Source organism: Phoenix dactylifera, chromosome 6 (assembly GCF_009389715.1).
Source record: "Phoenix dactylifera cultivar Barhee BC4 chromosome 6, palm_55x_up_171113_PBpolish2nd_filt_p, whole genome shotgun sequence".
Lineage (NCBI taxonomy): Eukaryota > Viridiplantae > Streptophyta > Magnoliopsida > Arecales > Arecaceae > Phoenix > Phoenix dactylifera.
Genome location: NC_052397.1, coordinates 9,584,543 through 9,598,645, shown reverse-complemented (window position 1 = coordinate 9,598,645; position 14,103 = coordinate 9,584,543). Strand labels below are relative to the sequence as shown.

The following is a 14,103-nucleotide window of genomic DNA, read 5'->3' as shown; positions in this document are numbered from 1 at the left end:
GGAACGCGAGTCGACTCCGATGGTTGGCAGGTCGACTCCAAAGGAAGCGAGAGTCGACTCTCAGTGTAATACAAGGCAAAAGTCAGAGAGTAACTTTCGGACACTGAGAGCCGAGTCGACTCCCGCAAAGCCCGAGTCGACTTCGAGACAGCGCGACCCCAAAAAGACAGAAGACAGTATTTTTGTCTCTGAGAGGCGAGTCGACTCCAAGACAGTTCGAGTCGACTCCAAGGCAGCGCTACCCCAAAAAAACAGAAGACTGTTTTTCGGATACTGAGAGCCGAGTCGACTCCGAAATAGTCCGAGTCGACTCCAAGACGGCACGAGCCAAAAGACAGAAGATCGGGAGTTCGGACTCTGAGCGCCGAGTCGACTCCCAGAATTTTCGAGTCGACTCGAGTGAGCAAAGTTGAAGAATACATCTATGGATTCCTTGGAATGAGTCGACTCCAAAAGTGCCAGGTCAGCTCCAGACTTTGGGGAGTCGACTCCGGGTTAAGTCGAGTCGACTCCCAGTCGAGAAGTGCACTTTAATTCAAATCCGGAACAGTTGCCGAGCCGACTCCAGAAAAGCATGAGTCGACTCCTGCTGCAGCCGAGTCGACTCCAGATCGCGCGAGTCGACTCCGATCCCAACGGAAATATTGTCAGGATGTGCAGAATGTGCAGAATGGCTAGAAGATTGTGTCTAACGGCTAGTTTCTGTGGGGATGGCTTAAATAGCCATAGAGAACTGTAGCACGGCAGAGAAGTGACATTCCACTCTAAGAAAACAAGAAATCTTCATCTGCAAAAGGATTTCAACGGAAAAGAAGGAAGAGGGCCATTAACTCCATTCAACCAACTCTTCCCAGCAAAAAAGAAGTCTCCTTCAGCCTTCAAGTCTTCAAGACATTCAAGAGGAGACCCAGAGTTCGAGAAGCCCTCCTCTACATCGTCATAAACTTGTTTGAGGGCTCTTAACTTCTCTATTATTTAAATTGCTGAATATCTGCTTTCTTAGAAGCTGTATTTTTTTCTCTTTTTTCTTTCTATCCATTCGGTCCTTACTTGATTCAATCAGGGGATTGAATCAAGGGTGTAAAGATTTGTTGGTGAGCCTAGGTTGAAACCAACGTGTAAGGGTTTGATTGTGATCCCGGAAAAACAATCGGGTGGTTCTAGTCGGTGAGCCTGGAAAAACCGACTGAGTTCGTTGTGATCTCGTAAAACAACAAGTTAGGTTGTGAGCTTGTAAAACAACCGGCTGTAATCCGAGGAGTTATAGTGAATTCCTAAGTGAGGCTTGGGGAGTAGACGTAGGAGCAAGGGTTAGCTCCGAACCACTATAAAATCATTGTGTTTGTGATTGCCTTTGTGTCTCTTACTTTCATTTCATTCACTGCACATAGAATCTAATTAATCTACTCGCAAAAAGTATTAATTAGTATTTCACAAACCATTTAATTGTAATAATTATTTTAAAACCCAATTCACCCTCCCTCTTGGGTTGTCTATCTGGGCAACACATCCAATTCGAGGTTTCTTGTTCTTCTTCAATTGTGCTTTCGTCTACGAGCATCATCTTCGGTTGCCTTCTCTCTAAAATCTGTCATCGCTGCAGCTATCATCTTCTTTGTGTCTTCTCGTTGCCACATCATTTCCAGCTCTTTATCTAGTACGTTAGTTTTTCGATACATTCGTATCCAGTTTTCAAACTCAAGTTAACACGTATAGTACCATCTTGAGTTTGAGGAGGGATGTTAGAATAATTATAAGGATCATATAACAATCTGCATCACTCATAATATTTTTCGTTATTAGCGTGATTCTATGTCAACGTATATTAGTTTCCTTTATTAGCGTAATTTTGTTAGAGTGATTTGAGGGATCACATGACAAACTGTATCACTTATAATATTTTTATTATTAGTGAGGTCATATATCAGCTTATATTATTTTCTATACATGGAATTTGTACACGAGTATATATAACCCATAAGATGTTCCGAATATAAAAAAAATAAAAAATAAAATTATTTTTTTCTCTTTTTTTCTTTCTATCCAAATATTTCAACACAAATGTTGCACGTGGGTCGCATACACCCTAATGGCCTCCAAGGTCCCTGAGCAAATCCCATCAAATAACCTGGTTACAGTTCGTACAGAAAAAAAAAAACCTGGTTGCAAACCAGTATAGAGAGAGCCCCTCGTTTTAACTTCAATGAGCACCACAATTCTTCCCAAATTCTCCTTGCCAGTGACGCCAAATAGAAACAAAGTCAGTCTCTCTCCTTCCCCTCTCTCTCGCCGAAGGCGGCATCTGTCCCAGAACGAGAAGGAGAGAGAGCCCGTCCGACACTCTCAAAAAACCCATCGATTCCATAGTTCTACGTCTCCTCTTTCTCCCTCCTCTCTACTCACCGCCTCTCTTCTGAGATCCAGATCTTGATCTCCTTCTCTCCCGTCCTCGGTTGGATCTAGGGTTCTTCTTGCTCTCAAGCCCTAGCAGCGCTCTGCTGCTGCGATTGGATCCCGTGGAACGGATCTTGGCGGATCGAAGCTGGAGCAGCTGAAGACAATCGGGCGGGAGCTCGCCATGGGCTCCCAGGGCGGATGGGGCCAATCGAAGGAGTTCTTGGACCTCGTCAAGTCCATCGGCGAGGCCCGCTCCAAGGCCGAGGAGGACCGCATCATCCTCCGCGAGATCGATACCCTCAAGCGCCGGATCGCCGAACCCGACGTACCCCGCCGCAAGATGAAGGAGTATCTCATTCGCCTTGTCTACGTCGAGATGCTCGGCCACGACGCCTCCTTCGGCTACATCCACGCCGTCAAGATGACCCACGACGACTCCCTCCTCCTCAAGCGCACTGGCTACCTCGCCGTCACCCTCTTCCTCAACGAGGACCATGACCTCATCATCCTCATCGTCAACACCATCCAGAAGGACCTCCGCTCCGACAATTACCTCATCGTCTGCGCCGCCCTCACCGCCGTCTGCAAGCTCATCAACGAGGAGACTATCCCTGCTGTGCTTCCCCAGGTCGTCGAGCTGCTCGGCCACTCCAAGGAGGCCGTCCGCAAGAAGGCCGTCTTGGCCCTCCACCGATTCTACCAGCGAGCGCCCAACTCCGTGTCTCACCTCATCTCCAATTTCAGGAAGGTACAGGGGTCTTTTTTTCTTTTCAAATTTAAAATACTCTGCCTGCCTTGCATTGTCCGATTTTAGTGCAATGTATTTCTTGCTGAGTAGACTGACCCTTGCTGTGAATTTCTATACATCATGTTATATATATGCTTATGATTGTTGCTCATTAAAGGTGCTACCTTTGGTTTGTTTTGGGTGTCAAATTTATTCCTTTAGTGCTTATTTAGTTACTCTGAGATTATCCATCGGGTTGGTTCTCTTCCTCGCTGATTGAACAACCAAGTGAAGATTGTGGTCCTGCTTTAAGAGGGAAATGGAATAGATTCCCAATATTTCTGTTTCCATGTTCCTTTAATTTGTAAAACATAGGGAAGCCAAATAGTAGATGTTCCATGTCTTCATGTCTGCTTGAGCAAAGTCATGTTCTTTCAGTTATCTCTTGATAACTTCCAAAGTTATTCCGAAGATTTTGGTTCATTCCTTTTGCTTTGGACTTTGCCAGCTTAAGAGAAATTTGCTTCTTGTGTCTTTTACTGAGAACTGGAGAATTAGGTTGGGTTATATGAAAATTTTTGATAATTGCCATTTTCTACACTTTTCTACATGTTTATTAATTATGAATTGCTTTTTCATGTTATAATGTATCATCTATTTCTGATATTTATTATTTGATACACATCAAATGGATCCCAAAACTGAATTATGTTTCTGCATTTGTGAACTAGCACATGTTAACGAGCCTAGTTGGTATTAGGAAGTGGTCCATGTAATTTGACCATGAACTTTCTTGTAAAAATTAGGGCATAACATTATATAAGAAATGGCTTGAAAGAAAAGGAAATGCAGGCCCTCCAGGAAAGTGATCATGGACAACCAAAAGAAATCAAGCAGTCATGAGCTTTTACAATATCAATTAGTAAAGTAATTTGTGAGATAGTTATACTCTAAAGACTGTTTCTGCTACTGTGTTTGAAGAGCCACATGCTCCCATTCTGTTCAAGCCCCCTTCTTAGTATTTTGACTTGGAAGTGAGTGTGAGTGGTGGTCAGTGCGTGGAAGCATGAATATTTGAACAAAAAGCTGGGACACAGACATAGAGAGAGACGTAGACGTGGGAACTTTAACATGGGGAAAATGTCATATTAATTGCAGCTGCTGTTGTTACATCATAAGTTGTAAGTTGAAACTAAAGATATCTTAGATGGGGCCAAATTACTCTCTGATCACATGATAAATGAAATAATTGGTAACTTTATAGCTTTGGCTTTCATGTTGTAGTTGAGTTTACATGAGGGATGCTATCTTTTCAAGAATCTAAATATACATTGTATTGAAGTTTTATTGATTACCTTGGTTATTAATATATATTGCAGGTTTTCTGATCAGCTGATGCTATTTCAATTATTTATGCTTGTTGCAGAGGCTATGTGATAATGATCCAGGGGTGATGGGTGCAACACTTTGCCCTCTTTTCGATCTTATTAAGGAAGACATAAACTCGTACAAGGATTTGGTTGTTAGTTTTGTTAGCATTCTTAAGCAAGTTGCTGAAAGAAGGCTTCCAAAGACCTATGATTACCATCAGATGCCAGCTCCTTTTATTCAGGTATAATGGTACCTACAAATTATTTATTCTAATCCAAGTAACAGTCCTGTCAAGTATTCATGACATGCAGTCCCTCTGACCATGGATTCAATTATTTGAAACAGGTGCATTTGAACTGATTACTTTGTATATTAACTAAAATTAACATCTTTATGATGCCCACTCAACCTCAAATTAATCATTATCCATAAAATTTTGAATTGCATATTTAATGTGGGCACATCAAGTCAACCTTGATGGTGCCAATTCTTGATGAGGGTATACGAAGAAACTGGATGCTTGTGTACCTTCTACAAGTCTTGAAGGGATTCTATTCTAAGTTATTTTCTAAGCAAAGTGTTCCTGCAGTAAGCCTCCAGAATGTTAAGAAACAGCTTCCGAGGGCATATGGAAATGCTGTGTCTCTTATCTGATTAGTCGAGTTGTGGTAGGTTTTAATCTCTATGTTGACTAGTTCCCAACCATTGAAAACCCTAAACCTAGTTCTTCTTGGTGGTTGAAGAGAGAGATAAAAGAGAGGATAGCGAAGGGAGAGATAAGGTCTTTTAGGGTCAAGAGAGACAGAAGATGCTGGGCACAAGGTTAACTTTTACTATTGTTGCATAAGGAAGGTTAGAGAAAGAACATTGGAAGGAGAAGAAAAATTTGAAGGAGTTGTTCCATTTTGGATAACAAGTTAATATTTTTCTTTTTGGTAGAACTTATGTTGTTTCTTCACTATATTTAATATAGCATATTATCTCATAAGTCCAAAACTCCAAATCCAAGGGCTATAAAATTACTAATTATTTAGTGCGTACCCTACTAACATGACTTACCCTGTCGCCATCATCATAGGTGTATGGTTGTCTTTACATATTTCTTGTACACATGTTTGTGTAAAACATTTGCTTTGTAAAATGATTTTTGTGTAGGTAAGTCATACTGTTATAGTGAACCATTGCCTAAACTGCAACAGGATGGGTTCTACTATTCCAAAGAAAATTTACTTTTAGGAATGTATCCAGCCTCATATTCCATCCCTAAAGTCAGGTCCAAATCTTTAATTGGTTGGGTTCACCCTATTTTCCACTTGTTGCCTCATATAGTCTACCTCCCACTTTTTCTGCTTCATGGCTTTTGATCTGATGACTACTATTTTTCTTGAAACCAATCTTGTCCTTTCATCTTGCCTCTAATTGGTCATGCTCTGCACAGGCCTTATCCTCAGTGGATGCATGAGTATGGTTTGTGTATATCTGTGCCATAATTTGTATGTTTATGAATAAGTGCTATGAAAGACTGATTCTATGTGCCCATGCAATAACTAGTATAATAATGTTCGATTACCAAGAAAGGCCAATTAAGACCTTGAGTTTGTGTAAAAGGATCAGGAGAGAGGAGATGAAGACCTAAAGGAACGTTGATTTTCTGTGGAAGGATTTAAAACTTATGCTGACTGAATATGTAGCTGTTGATAGGAAGAAATGACTATGAAGGATTTATACCACCAACCTGGCATTCATGAAATTAAATAGCTTGTTAACTTATAATACTTATTTATAAAAGATCTAGGATAGTCTCCTCACGAGAGGAGAGAGTCTACTTTACCTCAAGTTTAGGTTACTTGGCATCCCCTTGTCATATGTCAGCTAGGAGTGTCAACTTGGCTATGTACTCTATGGAACAATTGTTATTATACTCCCAGAACAAGTGATGCCTAACACATTTTAGTAATACAAAAATGCTGGTGCAGGCATTATGTTTATGTGAAGCATGCAAACTTAGATTTTTATTAGACAACACATACAACATGATTTTAGTGTACCGACCAATTAGAAGCATTTTTGGATTTCTGTCATTGAACATAGGTTTACTTGTACATAAAGGAGAACTAGTGCGACATATAGGCCTTGATAAGTTTTGCACATTCGAGGCAAGTGTCTGAATCAAGGTAGGTTAAACCGGTACTGTTAGGCGTACCGGTCGCCTACCGAACCGGTTCAGGACAGGTTCGGACCGGTGCCGAACCGGTCTGCATAACACAACGCAGCGCGCAGGCGGGCGCGTTGCCTATAGCTTGTGCGGGGCGGGTGCGCTGTGGCGAATTGGTGCGAACATCGCTCCCTAGCCGTACCGGATGGTTTCGCCCTGTACGCATCTAGTACCAGCCGGTTCTGGCCCCATAGGGCCGTCCGGTACGCATCTAGTACTAGCCGGTTCTGGCCCCATAGGGGCAGGAACCGTTTTTTAAGGCCAAATTGAACCGGCCAGTACGGGCTGAACTGGCTAGTACGGGCCGGTTCAGCATACCTTGGTCTGAATACTATAAGCTTAATGACTTATTATTTGATTTTTAGTTTATTTCATAGGCTTTCTTGCCTTTTTGCTTCCTTTCGTGCTATTCAAGCAAGTGATGGTGCGAACTAAATTATCCTTTTTCATCATTATCTTTTGTTTCATTATTTGCAGATAAAACTACTAAAAATCCTTGCATTACTTGGTAGCGGTGACAAGCAGGCAAGCGGACATATGTATACCATCCTAGGTGATATTTTTAGGAAAAGTGAACCATCAAGCAACATTGGCAATGCTGTATTATATGAATGCATATGCTGTGTTTCATCCATCTTTCCCAATCCTAAGTTACTAGAGGCTGCTGTTGAAGCTACTTCAAGATTTTTGAAGGTTTGTTAGCTAAATTTTTCCAGTTATGGTTTATAACATGCTTTATTGCATTAGTTACTTCATCTCTTTTTGACACTTTTTCTCGAACCTCATATTCACTTTTATTGGCAGAGTGACAGTCATAATCTTAAATATATGGGTATTGATGCTCTTGGTCGACTTATAAAAATAAATCCAGATATTGCTGAAGAACACCAGCTGGCTGTTATTGATTGCTTAGAGGTAAGGGCAACATCTTTTTTTTCTGAACTTCCATTGCTTGCTAGAGTTGCCCCTGATTATTTTTCCTATATAGTCTTGTCAAAATGAAAAATGGTCGAGTAATGTTTATTTGTTTATTTTGCCATTAACGTTACTATATTTGAATAGTATATGATTTCTGGATATGCTTTTCTCCATGTACATGAGGTTTTGGCGATTCTGCTCTTTGTAAAAATAGATGTCCATAGTCCAATAACTTGCAGCTCGTAGATTCTTTTAAATTTCAGAATGATGAACATTTATGCAATTATTTGTGGAGATAGGTGTCTTGTATATTGTAAGCCTTAGAGAGATGTGTATAAGTGTGGGTTTCCAGTATGTACAAAGCCTGGGTGCTGCACTGCTTTTGCCACCCATGTTCAAATTTCAGATGTAGAAGAGATTATAGTTAGCAAGCTGGCTAGTGCATTCTAAGCCTTTACAGGGTCTGCTAACCCACACACTTGTGGATTTCCAACATCTAGACAACCTGGGTACTGTATGTCTTCCCATGTTTCATGCTGATCTACCTGTGGATCTGGCCAATCAAAGTGATCATTATCCACTCCAAAATATGATCTGATGCAAATCCCCGAGGGTCATGTGCAAGCAATGATAGGCCAAAGGAGATGAACAGGTCAAAAGTTTCTAATGGATCTAAAGGTTTTTGTTTTGCTGCATAAAACTGGGTCAATTTCAGTCTTAACAAGAACAGAAGGCATTCTCTGAATTCTCTGGAGTTTCTAGGATAATGTTTTCTATCAGAGTTGTTATTTAATTATTAAGAAACAATTTTCTAGGATAAAGTTTTGCTATTAGAGTTATTATTTTAATTATTAAGAAACAATGAAAGGCTATATTTGGTTGCTAGGTTCTCATTTCAAATGCATCAGTTCTTCAGAATCATCAAGAATTACTGATTCCAATTCGTATGTTTGAACAAGATCAGTAATCTTGGGTGAACGAGGTGAACCTTGTCATAAACAGCTTCTTTAGTAGTATATTCTGGTTAGGTGCAAATATATCATATACTTTACAGTTTACAATATATGCAAACATTATCATACTTATTTGATATTCAATATAATATTATGTAATATTAATATTTACCAAGTAATATGACATTATACAATAAATTATTTTTAAAATGAATAATATATATTACTATTTTATGCATAATTTTTATGAATAAATATATAAATATCATTATTTTATTACTCAGGCGCATATCCTACTGTTTTATGCTTTCCGTGGGAGTTTAATACCAACTGGAATCAACATTCCCATGTCTAGTTCAGTTATCCAACATGGGAATGAGTTCAAATGTGAAACTACTACCCATTCCCGAGAACTATTCTTGCAAACCATATGTAGCCAAAGAGTGTTTGTGCCAGGGTTCGCTGTACCGATTGGTACCGGTCGGTGCCGAGCGTACCATACCCGTACCGATGGGTACCGATATCGGTACACCAATGTCGGTACGTCTGGCGTACCGCATACCGTACCGTACCAACACTCGGTACGCCTATACTAGTGCGGCACCGGTACGGGGTTCGGTACCGGTACGGCGAACCTTGGTTTGTGCCCTGATGAGTTTTCTGATGAGTTTGTTTTTTGATTGCCTAGGTCTCTGCGCTGGTTTTTGTAACGACATTGCTGATTTTAGGTGGGCTTAGATTGAAATTTAAGAAGACTAAATGGCTCTATCGCTCTCTTAATAGCTGGAGGAGATCGTTTCAACCTGGAAACCAACTCAAATTTTCCTTACCTGAACTACAGGTTTCATTACAACAGCAAAAGGGATAATAGCACAGAAAGCGAAAGAGGAAATAAAAAGAATAAGCAAAAACACTAGAGAAGAGAAAAGATTAGAGAGGAGATGTGACAGCTGGATCTGGCTTCTATCCTTTTTCTTCCATCAATATTGCTTCAAAAAGTCTATATCAAACTATCCACACTTCTGTAGACTGACAACCAGCCCCTCCTTTCCTGTTTTAGTTTCACATGGATTCTACATAAAAAAAGGAAATAAAAGCAATCGACAATGAGACACCCAAATCCTTCCTCAGAAAAGGCTAATGAAACTAGAATTCTTTGTTCAGTCAACAGCCTTACAGAGAATCTCTACTGACTTTCTCAGAACCATAAAATACTTACCAACTAAAATGAAGTATACTTCAAACCAGTAAGTGATCTGAGCAATTTAATAATGATTTTGAACTATAATCATTGTCTAGTTACATCTCTTTAGTGTGGACATTAACGAAATATGTCCATTTGATCAATTAATCGCCATGTTGGAAATCAGAACCCTTATTGCCTGAAATAGTGAACCGATGGTGGTGTTCATTGCTTCCCATGCTTTCTTCAGTGATTGTGCCAGCCCTTTCCTCCATTTATCCCCCCCCTTTGTGTATCATGAGCCTATCCTTGATCAAACATTGCATCGTAATTACCTCATCAAAGCAAGTTGCTGTTATGATCCTTGAAATAACAGCAAGGTGATTCAGTAGAAAACATCTTTATACACAGAATCAAACTGGAATATGATATGCAATGAGGGACCAAAGCTGTAATCTTGGGCTATCAGATGAGGAAATCTAACTGAGATTCATCTCCTACTTGGTTGTTGGTTTGTTTGATGGCCTTGATTGTTTAATTGAAGAGTAGGGGCGGATTACCTTTCAGTTACTTGGTGGTTTCTTCATGTTACCACAACAACTTGAAAATTTTAAGTTGGTTTGCTTGTAGATCTATTAACTAAAGTAAGTGCATTATTAGGGGAATACAATGTAAAAGAAGAGGTTGAAGAGTTGGGCGCGTTTGGTTCGCGACTAGAATCAGAATAGATGGGAATGGGAATCGGAATGGATATATCCTCCAATGCGTTTGGTTCGTGACTGGAATCGGAATCGGAACTGGAATGAGATTTGAATACTAGGGGAGAGTAGGAATTAGATTTTGGGGGATTGGAGCCCATTTTTCCCTTGGAATCGGAATGGGAATAGGACTCCCCCAACCAAACAGCTGGAATGGGAGTTGCTCATTCCTATTCCCATTTCAGAGTCCAACTCCCCCAACCAAACATGCCTAGGATTCTTTGGAAACAAATGTGAAGAACAATTGCTTGTTATGGACGTAAGGACAGTGGAAGGAGACAAAGTAATAGTACTAGAAGATTAAGGTGTCTATGTAAACATAAAAAATTGAATGGAAAACATGGTAAGCTGTTCCTAGTCTTTTTATTCAACTAAATTGTAAAGATATGTGAAGCTGACTTATGGGAGATCCCCAGTGGATAGGTCCTTGTTGAGAAATTCTAGGGTGTAATTAATCATATATTTAGTATAAGAGGTGCGTGTACAGCATGAAGCATAAGTTCGAATTTATTTAGGTTCAGAGGGTTGAGATGCCTTTGAAGGGCCTTACTTTGGAAAGATAGTGGTATGGGGAGAAATTATATGAACCATGAGTTCTAATGTCTTGGCAGAAGAGATCTTTTTTATACTAATAAAGACAGTCGTCTTTGATGTCTTAAAGCACAAGGGGAAGGATCATTTGTAAATCACGGATCCCTTTCTGACCTTGGGAGGAAATATGATTTTACTGGCCAATCCGTTATAAACACTTGATCAAACTTTAGGGAGGATATAGGAGCTGTGGATTTTTGGTGATAAGAATGTGGTGGTTCATTTTTTTTTCTTTTGTTCAGTTTAACTAGGTCTATTTTCAATTACAATTTGTTTTTTCTTGATTCCAACGGTCATTGTGCTCCAAAACCTTTTCATCTGAATGGATGAGAATACATGGCTTTGAGGTTCTGATGCAAATCAAATCTGAACAGCACCGGTCTCAATAGATTTATGGCTGGATTAATTTATGATCTAATCAAAAATTAGGTCTGAAGTAAAATTGGTGCAAGCTTCCTTCATAATCGAGAGAGAGAGAGAGAGAGAGAGAGAGAGAGAGAGAGAGCACAACAATATGAGTAAGCAACTTGCAGTTTAAGGAAAAAGAGGCTAAAATTGAAAGCACAAGGAAGGGAAGAAGTAATCCAATATATGGATCATAGAATTTCTTAAGAAACATAAATGTTACTATGTATAACCCTAGACAAATCCTCTTCTGAAATGAATTTTAAAACCCTAAATATCTCCTATTCACCTTCTATCACCTGCTGCTCTGAAATCAAGATTTTTGACGAATCCAATCTCCTCCCAAAATAATTAGAAGGATGGAAGCATGTCTGGGAGATATATGATTCAAAATTAATAAAAATCTCTGTTTTCTGTGTAATAATGAGTTAGCAAAGTTTTAGATGGTGGTTTCACATCTTTAGAGTAAAACTTGCATAAATTATAAAAGGCTAAGATCGACATGATGGGAGCTCAAAGAAGTTTTAAACGGTGGTTACTAAGTTTTAAGTGCATCACTAACATTAAATAATAATCAGCTTACACAAGTTTTGAACAATGATTGCATAAATTTTTGAGTACAGTTTGCATAAATTTGTGAAAATTGATTTAATATAAAATGAACATTGACAAATGACAAGCTCGCACAAGTTTTCAGAAAGTGGTTGTACAAGTTTTGAGTAAAATTTGCACAAATTTGTGAAAGAGAAATTTTAGAGTACAGTTGGTGTAATGAAAGATATATAAATTTTGATGAGCTTGTTAACGTGCTAAATTTATATTCCACTTATTTGTTGTGATGTAATCATGTAACAAATTATAATACTGACTATTTATTTTGCAATTTTATTATTAATTAATTAATTAATTATGTAAGTTTATCATCATCCTAGTTTTTGCTTGAATTCTCTTTTCTACAAGCTTGTGTATGCCCTAAAAACTTAAACAAGTTCTGTAGAATGACTGCTCTATTCCGATTTCTGGACTCTTTCTCAGTCCTCTGGAAATTTATGTCTTGCTTAGAACCTATAGCTTAGGATGAAGCCGCTTGTCATGAATATGAGCAAGAATCATGGTGGCCAGACTATTCATTATTTTCCCCTTATTCTTCTTTATGAGAGGGGGTTTACCTAGCCAACGCTCAAGCCTGAAGGTGAAGCTCATAGGAAAACTTGGGTAGATGCGGGAGGAGGGAGAAGAGGATGAGAAAGAGGAGGAAGATGAGAGAGATGACTGCGGGGGGCGGGGGAGATGGTAGCGAGGAGGTTAGGATGTGATGGAGGGAAGGGGCATATTAGGAAGAGAAGATGAGAGAGAAATGCACTCTCCATTATGGCTGAAGAAAATCTCTTACTTGAAAGAACTATGGATATTTTTGTCCCAAATTCTAAAATCTGTCTCAAATCTGAAAAAATATAAAAAAGGATGTATTTTTTCTTGCAAAACTGTCAGAGCTTTATACATCTTGTTTATAATATTTTGATTACTTCTTATTTAAATTATTTCTTAAAGGCTAAAAGAAAGATGTAGTGATACATGCTCTTGCAGATTTCTGAGATAATTTATATAAACTGATCGAACCAGTGCTTTGTTGGAATGCATGTTTTGCACAGGATCCTGATGATACTCTAAAGCGCAAGACCTTTGAGTTACTTTATAAAATGACTAAGTCCTCAAATGTTGAAGTGATAGTTGATCGCATGATTGATTACATGAGAAGCATAAATGATAATCATTACAAAACAGAAATAGCATCGCGCTGTGTTGAGCTTGCTGAACAATTTGCACCAAGCAACCAATGGTTTATCCAGGTATCTACAAGTGTTATTGTATTATTTCCAGCTTCTTGCTTTGAAAATGATATTCTACATTTGACTTTGGAACTCCATTGATAGTGTCTCTAACAAGTTCACTTCCCAGACCATGAATAAGGTCTTTGAGCATGCAGGTGATCTTGTAAATGTTAGAGTGGCACATAATTTAATGCGACTAATTGCTGAAGGATTTGGAGAGGATGATGAAGGTGCCGATAGTCAACTGAGATCCTCTGCTGTATGTACTTCTTCTAAGTTCTAATTGTGTGGAAAATCTTAGTGGTTTTGCTTAATTTTTACATATATTCAGGTGTACTGCTTTAACATGCCCTTGGAAGTGCATGTGTAGAAAGACTCATTTATGCTTTTTACATATCAGATGCATAGCTATGGGTTTAGTGGTTTGAGTGTATTGAAATTTGCTGTCTATAAAATAGATTTGCACTCACCTCATGCATATTGAAGGTCAAAAAGCTTTATAACTTGCCTGTTACATGTTGAATCAATTTTTCTTTTTTCCTTGTATGAGAGTATGCTTCAATGTCCACCTAATAAAATTGCATTGTGACATGACTAGTATTTTTTTGGTGACAGGCTGGTAATTTCTGATAAAAGGAGATGAGAGAAATTAAACAAATTTACAATATAACTTCTTTTTTCTATCCTGTTTGGATAAAGACAAGAACTTAAGTGTTAGCAAGAGACCTCACCAATATTTGGCATTTTTAGGCC

At 38.9% G+C, this 14,103-nt stretch overlaps 1 protein-coding gene across 1 annotated transcript in view; it reads left to right on the top strand.

Moving 5' to 3' along the window:
* Positions 1–2,205: 2,205 nt before the first annotated feature.
* The window catches only part of LOC103721640 (AP-4 complex subunit epsilon), a 29,503-nt gene continuing 17,605 nt past the window's right edge, over positions 2,206–14,103 (top strand). Inside the window, exons 1-6 of the mRNA XM_008811929.4 lie at positions 2,206–3,145; positions 4,551–4,736; positions 7,188–7,403; positions 7,515–7,625; positions 13,171–13,368; positions 13,478–13,609. Of these exons, the coding sequence (XP_008810151.1) occupies positions 2,579–3,145; positions 4,551–4,736; positions 7,188–7,403; positions 7,515–7,625; positions 13,171–13,368; positions 13,478–13,609 (1,410 nt within the window). The 5' untranslated portion in view covers positions 2,206–2,578. The remainder of the gene's footprint in view (positions 3,146–4,550; positions 4,737–7,187; positions 7,404–7,514; positions 7,626–13,170; positions 13,369–13,477; positions 13,610–14,103) is intronic.